Genomic DNA, 16,521 nt, shown 5'->3' on the forward strand with positions numbered 1-16,521 from the left:
AACCCACCCCCCGATGTGGCAAACCAACCCCCCCCATGCCGCAACCCACCCCCCATGCCTCAAACCACCCCCCCATGCCGCAACCCCACCCCCCCCATGCCGCAACCCACCCCCCCCGATGCCGCAACCCACCCCCCCCATGCCGCAACCCACCCCCCCCCCCATGCCGCAACCCACCCCCCCCCCATGCCGCAACCCACCCCCCGACACTGAACGGCGTCAACCATCATCAATGGTTGACGCCGTTTTAAAGCAACTGTGATTTTCGCCGACGTGACCCGTGGCCATGTCGGCGGGACTTCGGCCCATCCGGGCCGGAGATTTGTGGACTCTGAAAATATAATGATATCCCGCCGGCGCCAGCTGTTTTCAGAGGCTGCCGGCGGGATTTGCACAACGCCGGTTTTTGGCCGGTGGGAGATTTAAAAACCCTGCGGGAGCGGAAATAACGCCGCTGCCCGCCGATTCTCCGACCCTGCGTGGGGTCGGAGAATCTCGCCCCAGGTGTGTTTGCCGTTCGTAAAAACAGCCGTAAAGGGCTGGGAACTCGGCCAATCGATCAGCTGAGAATCGCTGCTGGCCGTAAAAATACGGCGGCAGCGATTCGTATCGGGAGTCGGGCGTGGGGGGGGGGGGGGGGGGAGAATAGCGGGAGGGCGTCGGAACAGCGTGGCCGTAAAATTTTACGAGCCACGCTATTCTCCGCACCGTCGGGAGTGCGGAGAATCTCGCCCTTAATCTTTCCAGCTTTGAAAAACTCTCAAAATCTATCACTTCAAGTTTTTAGTCTCCAGTTCCAATTGCTCCCTCTAAGACTCTGCCATTGTCTCTTTCCATGTCTTACAAAAAGAAAAAACCATTAAAACTTGGAAATGGAAGGCAGTTAAACTCGTCCAAACTGGTCTTGTGTGCCTTGAAAGATTTGACAATTTGAACTGGTCTTTTCCTCCTGGTCTTTTCTCCACCACTGTCTCCTCACTATTCTTCACCTCTAATTTTGACTCCAATTGTTACCGATTGGTCTTTCATCTGTTCTCTGCAAAGCACCCTGGGATGTGTTTTATTTTACAGCTGCTGCACAAATGCAGGTTATTTTAAGTAGGCCATCTGGATCCTGGATCCTGAAGACAGGCCATTACAAAACTGACACCTTATCATCAATTTTAACTGGAATTGCAAGTGGAGCAGGCAGAGTCTGAAGGCAGGGGGACAATTGACCGGCCTACAGCATAAAAAGGTCTGGTGGATTTTCACTCTCAGGCCACTATTAAATGTTTTCAATTGAACTCAGCCCAAATCCAGATGGGAATAATGAGGAGGTTGGCACCAGGAGCCCAGCAGTAAATCTCTAACTTGGGGGAGCACTCAGAGGGCACTCAGGGCACTCAGGGTCAGGGAGGGAGATGGGAAGCCAGAGCAGCAGAGATCCAAGGTTTCCTTTAGTCAGGCCAGGAAGAGCACTCCTGCCCCACCTGGTCCACATGGAAACTTTTAAAAAACAATGTAAATACCAAGTTACCTGTGCCTCTCCGAGCCATGATCCTGCCAGTCGCCAGATTTTACTGGAGCCTCCATTTCTGGCAGTAATTAAAATATTCAGCAGGGTCCGAATGATGTCATTGGACCCTAACACTTAAATGATAACCTCAATGAATTTTGATGTCAAGGGAAATGGCCTCACTGCCAGCAAGGAGTTAGCATCTGTCCTAAAGTGTGTTAATTATCACATCGATCGCATAACATAATCCCCAAGACCATATACCTCACAGAATTTATAGCTATCACTCTCCACATGGTTAAGAATACCCCAAAATAAAAATGCCCCGGAAATAATACCCCTATTGCCTTTCCTTCAGACAAAGGGAATGTACTTACCATCTGAAGTCTGTTGCAGAACCAAACTCTCCAGTTTTAGCCAATCAGTGTTCAGCCGTTTCATGAGTTTGTATGCATTCACTGGATGACCAAGATATCCTTCTGGGTCAGAGGTTGAGGTGTGTGTCAGTTGATCAAGCTTTTCAGCCCAACTAGGAATGTAACATGAGGCACTATAATTTAGGATGGGAAATTGTAATTCCACCGAAAATTGTATCCCACAAAAGACTACTTTCATTTTGTTAAACCCCTAGTAGGGACGAGACTCACTAGTTCTCCATGGTGCGGTATGAGCCATCTCCAATTGCAACTTTGAAAAGGCGAGGGTTTATTCAATGCCTCCGTATAAACTGCATTGTAGCACCCTGACTGAATAATTTCCAAGAGACCTTGGATAGTGACACAGTTATAAGATTTTTTAACATAAATTCAGAGAACCCAATTAATTTTTTCCAATTAAGGGGCAATTTTAGCGTGGCCAATCTACCTACCTGACACATCTTAGGGTTGTGGGGGCAAAACCCACGCAAACACGGGGAGAATGTGCAAACTCCACATGGACAGTGACCCAGGGCCCAGATCGGCGGCGTGAGGCAGCAGTGCTAACCACTGCGCCACCGCACTGCTGTGACAAAGTTATAAGATAGCAGTCTTATCTGCATAAAATGATGATTTCACTTATGTCATAAAACTCTTTTTAAAATTAAAATGCCCAATTCTTTTTTTCCAATTGAGGGGCAATTTAACGTGGCCAATCCAGCTACCCTGCACATATTTGTACAATACGGCTGATGGACAAGTTAAAATAGTTCAGGTTCAAAGTTTAAAATAACCAGTCATTTTTCTGTGCAGCATTCGGTATCTGTCAGTGGGATTTACTTCATACAGGTGCTCGCATTCCGGGGCATCTCTGACTGTGTCTATATAAACATTTCTGGAACAAGCCTTTCCATTCACCTGAAGAAGGAGCCGTGCTCCGAAAGCTCGTGTTTGAAACAAACCTGTTGGACTTTAACCTGGTGTTGTAAGACTTCTTACTGTGCTCACCCCAGTCCAACGCCGGCATCTCCACATCATATTTGGGTTGTGGGGGGACCCACGCAAACACGAGGGGCGGGATTCTCCCACATATGGTGGGGCGGTCCGTACCAGAGCAAACAGCCGCGCGAACCACTCCGGCATCAGGCTGCCCAGAAGTTGAGGAATCCTGTGCACTTCCGGGGGCTAGAGCAGCGCTGGAGGGGTTGGCGCCATGGCAACCGGCACCGAAAGGCCGCCGCCGGCCGGCGTGAATTGGTGCATGTGCAGGACTGCCAGCATGCTCTGGTGCATGAGCAGAACCGCCGGCATGTTTACTGCACATGCGCAGGGCGTTTATTCACCGCGTCGGCCATGGTGGAGCCTTACAGAGGCCGGCCCGGAGGGAAAGAGTGCCCCCATGGCAAAGGCCCGTCCGCAGATCGGTGGGCCCCGATCGTGGGCCAGGCCACTGTGGGGAGCCTCCTGCCACGGGCGGAACCCCCATGCGCCCTCCCCCCCCCCCGAGGACCCCACTAGATGGCCGACAAGCTAGGTCCCGCCGGGATGGACCATGTCCAATTCATGCCGGAAGGACTGGCCAAAAACGGGCGGCCGCTTGGCCCATCGGGGCCCGGAGAACTGCCAGGGGGCCGCTGCCAACGGTCCCCGACCGGCGCGATCCCCGCCCGAAAACTGGCGCCGGAGAATTCGGCAGCCGGCGTCGAAGTGCGGGGCAGGATTTGCGCCCCCCCCCCACACTGGCGATTCTCCAACCCGGCGGGGAGTCGGAGAATCCCGCTCAAAGAGAATGTGCAAACTCTACATGGACAGTGACCCGGGCCAGAATCCATCCCGGGTCCTCGGAGCCAGGAGGCAGCACTGCTAACCACTGCGCCACCCTACTTCCATCATAAACCTGCGTGTGCTCAGCAGTGTGAAGGAAATAAACACTAAGAAGAAAAGTTTTTAATTTTAGACACCTTGAGCCAGCAGCATCTAATAAACCAAGTTTAGGGACATGAACCATAACTTCCGAAGTCTGGGATGACCTGTCCCCGAGGTACCCCAGAAGATGCACATGGATTGCATGGGAATTGCCCGGGCAGTTCAAACTTTCGATGGATAATTATCCTGTACTCGGATCCATCTGATACTCCGATTTAAATCCGAGACTTTGATTGGTCTCGAAAATCTGAGCAGAATTGTTACGTGAGAAATGTCAGAGGAACTAAAACCATTTTCAACTCTGGGATTAATATAATGACCATCCCCCATCACCCCCACTGACAACCCTCCCAAACCCCCTCAACTACACCGCCGACTAACTTCCCAACCCCTCTGACCACCCCCCTCCTGGACCCACCCTACTGCTCCCCCCAATCCCCCACCTAGTCAACCTTCTCCCACCTACCTTTCACACTTTCCCTCTCCCTGACTTCTCAGAGGCCAGGACCTTTTAAACTTATCTGCTTTAGTGCAGCTGGTGCCGTAAAAAGGGTGCATGGTCTCCTTTTATCCGACTCTCCTGCATTATACTGTAGGTTGCAGGAATCCACTGCACTGTACTTTTCTCACCTCGCCCGAATTGGCAGAGCAGGCGTGAAATGTGCAGTTCTATTCCCGCAGAAGTAGAAAGGAGCAGAATGGCAATCCAAATGTGATTGCTATTCACTCCTCGGATGTTCAGGCGTCGTGACAGTCAAATACAAAGTTGAAAGCTCAGTCTGCTTTACTTGGGAAATGAGCTTCAACTCTAGCCTCAAGTAACTTAGTTCAGCTGCTCTTTTAACTATGAATATTATAAACTTTAAAAAGTACGTATTATAAGGTGACATCTGCAGGGAATGGTGACAATGGGAGGTACAGGATCAATCCTCATCTCATTAAGTATGAACGAGGGATATCTTCAGCAGGTTATAAGGAAGTAAGCAGTTGCTAAGTCATCATAATACTAAAATTGGATTGCAGCAGATTTCCAGTCAATACCTTTTAATTTCTATTAATTTATTCTCTTCTGCTTTTATGTATTCTTTGAGAGATTTCACCAGGTCTTTTTCCACATAAATTAAGTCTGTCATCTGACCTGAAAGAAAGAGGAAATATTTCAAAGAAAGTTAATTGAAGAGTGTCAATACTCTAACACTTAAACCCTTAGATGTGTATAATGAAATACACAAATAATATTGTTGTAGCTGCAAACTCTCAGATACTTTTGACCAGTTTGCTTTGGCAAAGGTTTTACCCGGGTGTCTTTAATAACGAGAACAAACCACATACACAATTCAAGTTCAACAATATTTATTTCACACAATTAAACTAGAAATTACCCACAAAATATACTCTAGAGGTACCCAAGATCAGTGTATACTCCCGCAAAGATGTCTTGGTAGGGCTACGATTTGATCACTGCATTCCTCTGGTCCACCTTCACGAAGGTGGTTCTCGCTGGCAGTCTCTTCCTTTATTCCTTCCTTCTATGATCTTCTCCCAAGCCGAGTCTTCGCTGCCGAGGGGACCTGAATGCCAACTTTTATCCACTTTGGCTTCGGGCCTTTTTCCACTTCCTGTGGCCTTTTACCAATGGGGTATCGAAAGGGGGTTTTAGTGTTCAATGATTCGATTGATGCCCAAATGACAGATCAATTGAAGGTAGGATGTATGTGTTGGCAATTGTATGCACAATCTGCCTATGGACACACAGACTGAGAAGTTAGTCCATGCGTTTTGGACTTTGCTTCAATAGAGATCCATTTGATGTGCCAGCTCACTCTCTTGGTGTTGAGAGAAGTTTTGATTGAGATGTTTAAAACCATAAGTGGGCTGGACAGTGTCGGGAGAGAAAATCTGGCCCCGCTCGAGAACGAGAGGCAACAGATTTAAGGTGAAAGAAACAAATTACTAGTGGTGTGCCACAAGGATCTGTTTTGGGGCCGCTGTTGTTTGTCATTTTTATAAATGACCTGGAGGGCGTAGAAGGATGGGTGAGTAAATTTGCAGATGACACTAAAGTCGGTGGAGTTGTGGACAGTGCAGAAGGATGTTACAAGTTACAGAGGGACATAGATAAGCTGCAGAACTGGGCTGACAGGTGGCAAATGGAGTTCAATGCAGAAAAGTCTGAGGTGACTCATTTTGGAAGGAATAACAGGAAGGCAGAGTACTGGGCTAATGGTAAGATTCTTGGTAGTGTGGACGAGCAGAGAGATCTCGGTGTCCATGTCCATAGATCCCTGAAAGTTGCCACCCAGGTTGAGAGGGTTGTTAAGAAGGCATACGGTGTGTTAACTTTTATTGGTAGTTGAATTGCGTTTCGGAGCCATGAGGTCACGTTGCAGTTGTACAAAACTGTGGTGCGGCCGCATTTGGAGTATTGTGTGCAGTTCTGGTCGCCACATTACAGGAAGGATGTGGAAGCATTGGAAAGGGTACAGTGCGGATTTACAAGAATGTTGCCTGGTATGGAGGGAAGATCTTATGAGGAAAGGCTGAAGGACTTGAGGCTGTTTTCGTTAGAGAGAAGGTTAAGAGGGGACTTAATTAAAGCATACAAGATGATCAGAGGATTAGATAGGGTGGACATCGTGAGCCTTTTTCCTCGGATGGTGATGTCCAGCACGAGGGGGCATAGCTTTAAATTGAGGGGCGATAGATATAGGACAGATGTCAGAGGGAGGTTCTTTACTCAGAGAGTAGTAAGGGCGTGGAATGCCCTGCCTACAACAGTAGTGGACTCGCCAACACTAAATGCGTTCAAATGGTCATTGGATAGGCATATGGATGACAAGGGAATAGTGTCGAGGGACTTTAGAAGGGTTTCACAGGACGGCGCAACGTCGAGGGCCGAAGGGCCTGTACTGCGCTGTAATGTTCAAAAAAAAAAATGAGATGCAAGAAAAAAACCTTTTTACACAACGAATGGTTCGGATCTGAAATACATTGCCTGGAAGTGTGGTGGAGGCAGAATAAAGAAGTTGGGAATAACCCCAGATATCTGTGGGATTGAGTTTCTACTGAGAGTGCAATCAGTGAGCTGCATGCAATATGCAACCAAAATTGTGACCATTCGAAAAAGTGATTTTGTTTTCCTCCAGCACATTTCCACTCAATGCATTTAAATATCACTTGATGCAAAACTTACAATGAATCTGGACCAGGTCTAGCCATATAAGTACTGAGGCTGCAAGAGCAGGTCAAAGGCTAGGCATCCTGCATCGAATAACTCACCTCCTGACTCCACAAAGCCTCAAGAAGGTCAAAACCATCCGGGACAAAGCAGTCCGCTTGATTGCTATCCCTTCTACAAACATTAAATCCATCACCAATAAACAGTGGGCAACCTTCTGTACCATCTACAAAATACACTGTAGTAAGGTTCCTTAGGCTGCACCTTCCAATTCCACGACTGCTACCATCCAGAAAGACAAGAGCAGCAGATACCCAAAATTCCTTTCCTAACAGCACTGTGGGTGTACCTGCACCTCAGGGACAGCAGCAGCTCAAGAAGCGGCTCACCACCACCTTCTCAAGGGCAACTCTGGGTAGACTGCCCTAGCCAGCAAAGCACACAAAAAGAAAGAATCAATATAATCGGTCAATGTATTTTTAAAAAATTTGCTTCACGAACATTCTTTGAGTGGGATTTTCCTCCCCTCCGCGGCTCTGTAGCAGGGAACGGCGGTTCGTCAGTGGCTGGCAGCAGGATCTTCTGGGCTAGCCGTTGCCAACAGGGCTTCCTGTGGTACACACCCCTCTCCAGCATCGGGATCCCACCAGTGTAAACGGCCAGAAAATCCTGCCATTTATTTATTATTTAAGAGCAGTACCTTGGTAAAATTTGATGGCTACAACTGCAAATGGGTTTATCACAACAAAAAAATATTTTTAGTCACCGTATCAACGCACCAACTGTCAGCTTCACACATAAGCTACTGACAACGGCTTTAAAAGATTGTACCAGCCTAGTTGCTCATCACATTGGCGTGCAGTAGTCAATTTCTTAGTAAACTGAAAAATGTACATTAAAAAGATTTGAAAATGTACCTATCGATATTCTTCGCTCAAAAGATTCAGCTTCATTCCCACATCCTCATTACCACAGCCTCCTCAAAGGATGGCAAACATTACAATTCATGAAAACTCCCGAAGGTGATTCATTTGTCCTGGGTACATGTTCAGATCTGTGGACAGGGTCTGATTCTAGTATTATATTTTGAAACAAACGCAAATGATCATGGAGACATAACTTGCACTGAAGGCAATTTAAGCGTAAATTTCGATAATCTTTTTCAAGGGTTAACACCTATTTTGGGTGTTGCCACAAAGAAACCTGTTTATCTCCAGGCAGTCTTGCTATGGGGATGTTCTCGACGATAGTACATGATATTCTTACCTAGTGCAGCCAGTTGAATGTTACTCATGTTTCAGTGGAAAGCTCTTTGGCTCTCCAGACTGATTGAGAGGACTACGATCCAGACTGCGTTTAAAGGTAAAACAAACAAGTTCTTTTTTATTTCACTGTTCAGAGTGTTGAAAGCTTGCCAGCCAGACAAGTTCCAAGGTCTGTATTTTTAACTGTGGTTTTGAGCAGCCTCTATTACTCTGCACAGTGCTGAGCTTTGAAACTGCACCAATAAAACCAGGAGACTGAAACATGCCTGCAGCAGAGTATATTTGTCAGCATCTCCCGATCATCGGCAATATCCATTTGCTGGTGCCTTAATGAAACAAATCTGGAATAAAAACTGAAGGTGGGATTTTCCAGCCCCACCTCCCTACCTCATGGTGTGTTTCCCGGCAGTGAAAGCGGCTCGTCATTGGGATATTCCGGTCCTGTCAATGCGGAGGATACCTTACATGGCTCGCCACCCTGCCACTGGGGAACCTGCAGTGGAGGGTCTGCCTTTGGTGGGGCTGGAAGATACTCCAGTGGGAGGGGCCAGAAAATCCTGCCCCTCGTATCAGCAATGAAAACCAAAAATCTTCACCTTGCATAAAACCCAACTGGTTCACTAATGCCGCTTGGGAAAGGAAATGTTCCTCTTTATCTAGTTTGAACTTTTATGTGGTTGACTCTTACTGCCCCCTGAATAGGCACAGCAAACCATTCAGTTGTATTAAAGCCGCTACGAAGACTGCAGCGGCTCACTGCCCTATTCTCAAGGGCAATCGGGGATAAGCAATAGATGTTGACCTACCCAGTGATGTCCAAGTCCCAGGAATAAATAAAGAAAGATGTTGTGAATTAATGCTTCTGTTATATAATCTGCACACAACAGCACAAATCTAGAATGCATATTACAATTTACTGCCCGTGATGATGAATGGGTGGAAAACTCCTCACCCAATATATAACACTGCCAAAGTGCCTTTTTAATTGTACCTTGAAAACTTACGTCAGAAAAAAACGGCTCAGGGAGAGACTAACTTTGATCTTTATTAATTATTTGAGAGGTTAACATTTGACAGTGGAGTCTTGTGGAAACTGATGAGTATTCCTAACATTTCACAATGTGAAAGTGATATTATCAATGAATGCTAAATCAAGTCGCCATAGACCATAGGCTGCTGTCCGTTTTGAGGGGAGAGCTAACTGGTGGGGATTTAACCTCAGGTGAGGTGTACGGTTGAGAAGGCAGAGCCTTCATGCATAACCTCAGCCAGTACGGGAATTGAACTCATACTGCTGGCCTGGCTGTGCATCACGAACCAGCTGTCTAGCCAGCTGAGTTAAACGACCCCCAGTGAAGAAATATATACGCCGCAAATCAGCGGACAATAGTTCAAGTCCTCTTTTGGCGCGTTTAGCAAGGTGTTTCTCGGCAGCTGCAGCGCCGAGATTCACTCCGCTATTCACCAGCACTTACGCAAGGCCATACTTAGGCAGCTGTCCTGCACTGGCGAGCTGATCTCACCAGCAGGCACAGCTCGTTGCAGAATAGGGCGCCATTTTGGAAGGCTGCCCCGATCTCTAGACCCCCCTTTTAGCAACCCCCAGCTTTCAGGATCATCCCCCAACCTTTTCTGAGGCCTTCAAACCCCCCCTCACTCCCGTTCTTATGGGCAAGGCTCCCCCCGGCCCGTTCATTGAAAGTGCCAACCTGGCCAGGTGGCATTTCCAGGGTGCCATTCTGGCAGTGCCAAGGGGTCCAGCTGCCAGAAGGTGTGGCAGGGTACTCCACTGCCCTGTCCCTGACCACCCATGAGTCTCTAATGGCCTGGCAAGACCCCCCGAGGTTCCGTCACATCTGATCCAAGTTTCTGGAGCCAGTGCTAAGTGGCGCCTTGGTGAGGTCTGGGTATTTAGCACTTAGGACAAAGGGGATAGAAGGAGATGGGGGGAAAGTGCGATCAGACCATTGAGTTGGATGAGAGCCATGATCATAATGAATGGCGGGGCATGTTTGATGGGCCGAATGGCATCCTCCTGCTCTATTTTCTGTTTCTATGTTTAAATGAGCCGAATGGATAATTTGACAGAAAATATCTCCATAATTTCAAAAAGAAAATCTCCACTGTTGCTGAGGAAGGTGAGTAGTCAGACAAGTAAAGAGATTTAAAAAAAAGTTATCCATCCAAGAATCTGAAATGATAAACTTTATGTTATGGTGGCCACGAGGGACACAAGGGATCATCAATATTAATTCCCTTATTAAGCAGGCGGTAGCTCACCCAGTGGAAAATGTGTGGCAGTAGCTTAAAACTCACTGTTCCAACCTGGAGGCGTATCTCCATGGGTCCCAGGATTTGGACTTGTGTATGGTAAGCCACGGTGGCGGCCTTTTTTGTTACTTCAATAAAGGGATTGGTGTTGGAAGACTGGCCTTGGTGAAGTTATTACACTTACTTTCCCAAGGGATCTTTTCAATAAGTGTGACCCCGTGTGTGCGTGGGTTTCCTCCGGGTGCTCCGGTTTCCTCCCACAGTCCAAAGATGTGCAGGTTAGGTGGATTGGCCATGATAAATTGCCCTTAGTGTCCAAAATTGCCCTTAGTGTTGGGTGGGGTTACTGGGTTATGGGGATAGGGTGGCGGTGTTGACCTTGGGTAGGGTGCTCTTTCCAAGAGCCGGTGCAGACTCGATGGACCGAATGGCCTCCTTCTGCACTGTAAATTCTATGAAAGGAGTTGTTCCTGTCAGTTCCTGGTGTCTCGAAAATGGTCAGGCCAGGAAACAAGCAATCCCTGTGCTAACTGCGTAGGCCCAAGGCCCACCCAGCATTAGAGATTGTGCCCTAATTAAAATCAGACAGGTAAACATGTCACTACTCCATCTCCTTCCTCTGTGTTGTTCGGACTGGCTGTACAAAATTGGACACAATCTCAGTGCCTTGGAATTCACTCCCAGAGGAACAGTAGAGGAGAATAGCATAGATGCATTTAACAGAAACGTAGTTAAACTCAGGAAAGAATAAGGAGCATGCTGTACGAATGGATGAGGAGGAGGCTTGGATGGAGCATGAGCACCAATCTAAAGCAGTTGGGACTGACAGCCTGTTATTGTGCTTTTCATTCTACAGAATTCTTGTTCCATGAGCCCCAACCTCCATATCGTTGTCGAAACCTCTCAACGTCCACCTCTCAACATTGCCCAGCTCAGCACTTATTTCACCTCCTCCCATCACTGAGACCCTCATCTGTGCTTGAAAATGAAATGAAAATCGCTTATTGTCACAGGTAGGCTTCAGTGAAGTTACTGCGAAAAGCCCCTAGTCGCCACATTCCGGCGCTTGTTTGGGGAGGCTGGTATGGGAATTGAACAGTGCTGCTGGCCTGCAGGGTCTGCTTTAAAAGCCAGCGATTTAGCCCAGTGTGCTAAATCAGCCCCTATCATTACCTTTCATTACCTCCAGACTTTTGATTTTTATGAGGTGCAGATGTTCATTAATATGTGCTTTACCACTGGTGCAATTGGCAGCAACTCACTAATTTAATTGGTTGTAAAATAATAGCACTCAAAATGAGACAAGTGTCATTCACTTCTTATTTGCTTTCTGTTCTGCAGGAAATCTTGGAAAAGAACCACAAAATCTGCCCAAATAATGAAAATTCTGGACAACAGCTTCAAGTTGATGAACAAAAAAATGTCTTCGATAGGATCATTCCTCACACACTGAAGGGAATTAAAATAAAATCCCTGCCTTCACAATTTATACTCTTGCTTTGACTCTTTCTTGGAAAAAAGGACCCAGAAGGACCTGTACGACATCCTGCAGTTGGAGAAGATACAGTATGAGTTAAGGGGCTCTGCAGGGGGGGGTTGAAAAAAGGTGGGAAATGTTTGTGACCGTGTTTGAGGAGCTGTTCGGGGTCCACTTTTTTCTCTTGACTGAACATGGAGTCAGGAGGAGCAGTTCTGACTCTGCAGCAATATTTGGGCCGCTGACAACAGACTCAATTCCCATCCCACACCTACTCTTGTCCTCCCAAAATCCAGAGGGTTGTTACTAGTGTCTAACCAATCCGATCTTGCTCTGGGTCAAACCTCTGAACACTATTGGGCTAGATTCATTGTCCAATTTCAAAGCATCCTCTCAAGAACACCAGACATGAATTCCAAATCCCCTTCATACTTCCTTTCAAATCAGTGAATGAGACGGCAAAATGGAGAAGCCTGCAGCTAGAAACAAAAATAGAGCACCCAAAAAATAGTGAATTTTCATGAAGACCGCATATGGATATTGTTGAGGCTCAAGATCATCGGGCGCGATTCTCCGCAAATGCGGAGAGTCGTAAAGGCTGCCGTGAAACTGGCCGTGTTTCACGGCAGCCTCTGCGCCCCCTCCCGGGACCCGATTCTCCCCCCCGGGCGGGGCTAGCAGTGCGGCCCCGTGAAGCACGGCATCGCGGGCTTAGCGACCGTCGCTAAGCCCGCGTGCCAAGCGTCACGGCAGCTGACGCGCACGGCCGTGGTGCGGCCATGCCAATCGGTGCCATGGTTGTCCGGGACGGCACTTTGCGGCCGTTTTCACGAACGGTGAGAGCAGGTGTGAAAACGGCCGTAAAGGCCTGGGAACTCGGCCCATCGGCCTGGGGAGAATCGCTGTTTGCCGTAAAAAATGGCGAGCAGCAATTCGTGTCGTGGGGCGGCCGTTGGGGGGGAGAATAGAGGGAGGTCGGGAAAAATGTCGGGAAGGCCCTCCCGCTATTCTCCGACCCGTCGTGTTTGATTTGAGTCAAATACAAAACAGACTCTAGAAATGCCCCCCAACATTAATTGTTTTTTTGTATTCCACCAAAAAGAAGAACATTCCAATAAATCTTACCTATGGATGTGAAGAATTCAGCCTCTATTTGCCAGACATAGCACCCGATTGCCAGCAGAAGAAAAAGAGCCCAATGCTTCATCTTCAAAGAGTGTGGAAAAAATCTAAAGAATTAAAACATGGCATCATAAGGGTATCACCATTCAGTGCAGTAAATATCAAGATACCTACATGTACATCAGAGTAATGTCTTTTCAGATCTACTTATGAGGCAAACCTGGATGTTCAGCCATGAAAATGCTTTGCTCCCAAGTGCGAGGCATAATTGCGAATCCAAAACTTATAGCCCTCGTATTCTGATCTTGAAGTGGTCAGGCTTTCCTTGAAGAAATAGCAGGTTGCGCCCATAAGCAAACATTGGCCTAGCCAATATGTATTCCTCAACCAACATCAATACAATAGAGCACCTGGCCAGAATCAAATTCCTGTTTGTGGGAGTTTACTGAGTGCAAATATGTTGTTCTAATTTCTACATTACAACTGTACAAAAAAAAGATACAGTAAGAGCATTTCATTGGCTGAAAAGCACTTTGGGTCGTCTTGAAGTCAGTCAAGGTGCTTTATAAATAAAAATAATTTCCTTCTTCAAGCAATATTTACTCAGAAAGAAACTGGGTGAATAGCTTGCACAACTGCACATGCATTCTCAGAAAATAGCAGACGCTTCAACTGCACCTGTGAACTGGGGTGTGCACATTTGAACCACGTTCACTCCCAGGAAAAGATACTGCGAAAAGTGAAACCTGTGTATTCTAACAGCTGGTAGACAAAAACAGCAATACTAGTCCCGGAATCAAAGCATATATGGGACTCGATTCAACCAAATGGGAACAAAGTCCGACAGCGAGTGTGTTTAGCCACATGTTTCCTGGCGCTCGGAGTGCCGAGAAACCTATGGCTATTCCACATGACTCTCGTTGTATAAGGAGATCCGATGAGGAACGCGCAGCTGAGGCCACACACAGCCCCGTTTTGTAACTGAAGAGCTCCACTGAAGCGATCCATGATCTCCCCCTCCAACCCAAACCCTAACCTTCACCCCCCCCCCCCCCCAACACCCACACAGGGCAACCCAGCCCGATCATGCACGCACAAAAGATGCAAGCTTGGCACCTTGGAAGTGCCAACCTGGCACCCTGGCAGTGCCTATGACAGCTGGCAATGCCACCTGGGCACCTTGGCAGTGCCAGGCTGGCACCTTGATGAAAGGCCGGCAATGCCAGGGTGCCCAGGTGGCACCAGCTATGCTTGCTGGGGTTTTTGTATATGTAAAGACTACAGCAACTTCAGACAAGGGGCAGAAACGCAGTTAAATGCCAATATCTAAAGGTTGTCGTCCAAAATGCTCCATTGAACTGTTAGCTTTGCAAAAAGGGTATCTCGCAGTTTGCCTCACCATTGAAATGCGCTGAGTGAAGTTATTATATTTGCTTTGGACATACAAACTGAATGCATCACAGATTAAGCCCAGTCACATCCTTTTAACACATGTTGTTAATTATTTAAAGGTAACCGCTCTGGTGCTAAAAAATAACCATTAAAAGTGTGGAATCTCATTCCTTTTGTTGTTATTTGAGATTTTAAAAGTACCGGTTGTTTGCTCGCTTTTACTTTTCTTCCTGTTTCATTGTCTCTATTTTTCTTTCTGACTTTTTTCCAGTCCTTACATTGACTGATAGTGAAATTTATAATTTAATTAAGAAGATAACCTGCTGATTACTCTTCACTCAAGTCCTACATGCTCTGTTCTCCCTGTTATTGGTTCGTGCTTTCAACAACTTTGGAAGGAAAAATATTTTGAGCTGAAAGGTGCAAGAATAAGTCTAATTAACAGCAGATACTATTAGATACTGTACCATAGCAAAATCTAGCCCATTATCACAAACATCACTTCCTTGCCTTAGAAATACAAAGTAAAAACAATCATCACTAAATATGTGCTGGTTAAATTTATCAAATTAAAAAAAAATCACAAATATATCTTACAACATGATAAGTTGTAATTACCACAGCACTCCGTAGCTATCAAGAAAGATGGGCTATGTCACTGGAGCTGTACTAAGACCAGCATACTCATAACTATCTACCTTTATAATAATTTGATCAGACTGAAAATGAGACAGGACTAATAATTAGAGCAGTATTCACCAATTTGATATTGTATGTAGGCCTGGATAGTCAAAGTTAGTTTCAAAATCAATCATTTTCATCCTGTATAACAAAGTCAAGGATGCCAATTTATACTTGGTGTGGTTTCCCGCAGTCATTTTACATTCTGTAACTCTTCTTTATTAACTATATATTGATTTTGTATTAAAAGCCAGACATTATTGTTAAGTAATGTACATTATTAAATTATAATTAGTGAATTGATGAAATATATTATTAAAATCCTGGATTAATACTTTATAAAGCTACTGTTTCGAGAAACTTCAGAGCAGGCAGAATCATTCACCTGCCAATATTGATAAGTTTCAGAACATTTTATTCTGCCAAAACCTATCTCAATAATAAGGTTTGTTGTTTAATTCAATCAAGATTAGCAAATAAAAAAGTTATTTCTGGTATTAACCAGTCCAAAGATGTGCAGGTGAGGTGAATTGGCCATGCTAAATTGCCCCTTTGTGCCCAAAGATGTGCAGGCTATCTGGAGTTAGGGGGAGCGAACCTAGATAGGATCCTTTTTGGAGGGTTGGTGCAGACTTGAAAGGCTGAATGGCCTACTTCTGCACAGTAAGGATGCTATGGATTCTAACCAAATGTATTAATTAAGAATTATGTATTAATTTGCTACCAGATGATTGAATAAGTAACAAACATTAATTGAGTTACAATTGACAATGTTTAAAGACTAAGTGTTACTTTAAAAATGTAAAACCATTTTTGCTGTGTGAAGAATGTGCAATTTGGATTTGATTTATTGTCACGTGTACTGAGGTGCAGTGAAAAGTATTATTCTGTGTACAGTCCAGACAGATTGTTTCATACATGATAAAACATAGGACATACGATAGAAACACAATGTAAGTACATAGACACAGACATCGGGTGAGGCACACAGGAGTGTAGTACTACTCAGTAGATAAGATGCATGAAGAGATCAGTTCAGTACATAAGAGGGTCATTCAGGAGTCTGGTAACAGCGGGGAAGAAGCTGTTTTTGAATCTGTTTGTGCATGTTCTCAGCCTTTTGTCTCTCCTGCCCGATGGAAGAGGTTGGAAGAGAGAATAACCTGGTGGGAAGGGTCTTTGATTTTGCTGCCTGCTTTCCCAAGTTAGCGGGTGGTGCAGACAGAGTCAATGGATGGGAAATGGGTTTTCGTGATGGACTGGGCTCTGTTCACGACTTTGTAGTAATAAAAGTA

The 16,521-nt window shown here is 46.0% G+C and overlaps 1 protein-coding gene across 5 annotated transcripts in view; it reads right to left on the bottom strand.

Annotated features, from left to right (window-relative positions):
* The window catches only part of LOC119965404 (prolyl 4-hydroxylase subunit alpha-2-like), a 153,664-nt gene that overhangs the window by 85,689 nt on the left and 51,454 nt on the right, over positions 1-16,521 (bottom strand). For all 5 annotated transcript variants that reach the window (XM_038796149.1, XM_038796153.1, XM_038796148.1 and 2 more), the window contains exons 2-4: positions 13,157-13,260; positions 4,882-4,978; positions 1,876-2,027 (exon numbers count right to left, since the gene is read on the bottom strand). In XM_038796149.1, coding sequence (XP_038652077.1) covers positions 1,876-2,027; positions 4,882-4,978; positions 13,157-13,238 — 331 coding nt within the window. In that variant the 5' untranslated portion in view covers positions 13,239-13,260. The remainder of the gene's footprint in view (positions 1-1,875; positions 2,028-4,881; positions 4,979-13,156; positions 13,261-16,521) is intronic.

Source organism: Scyliorhinus canicula, chromosome 4 (genome assembly GCF_902713615.1).
Source record: "Scyliorhinus canicula chromosome 4, sScyCan1.1, whole genome shotgun sequence".
Classification (NCBI taxonomy): Eukaryota; Metazoa; Chordata; class Chondrichthyes; order Carcharhiniformes; family Scyliorhinidae; genus Scyliorhinus; species Scyliorhinus canicula.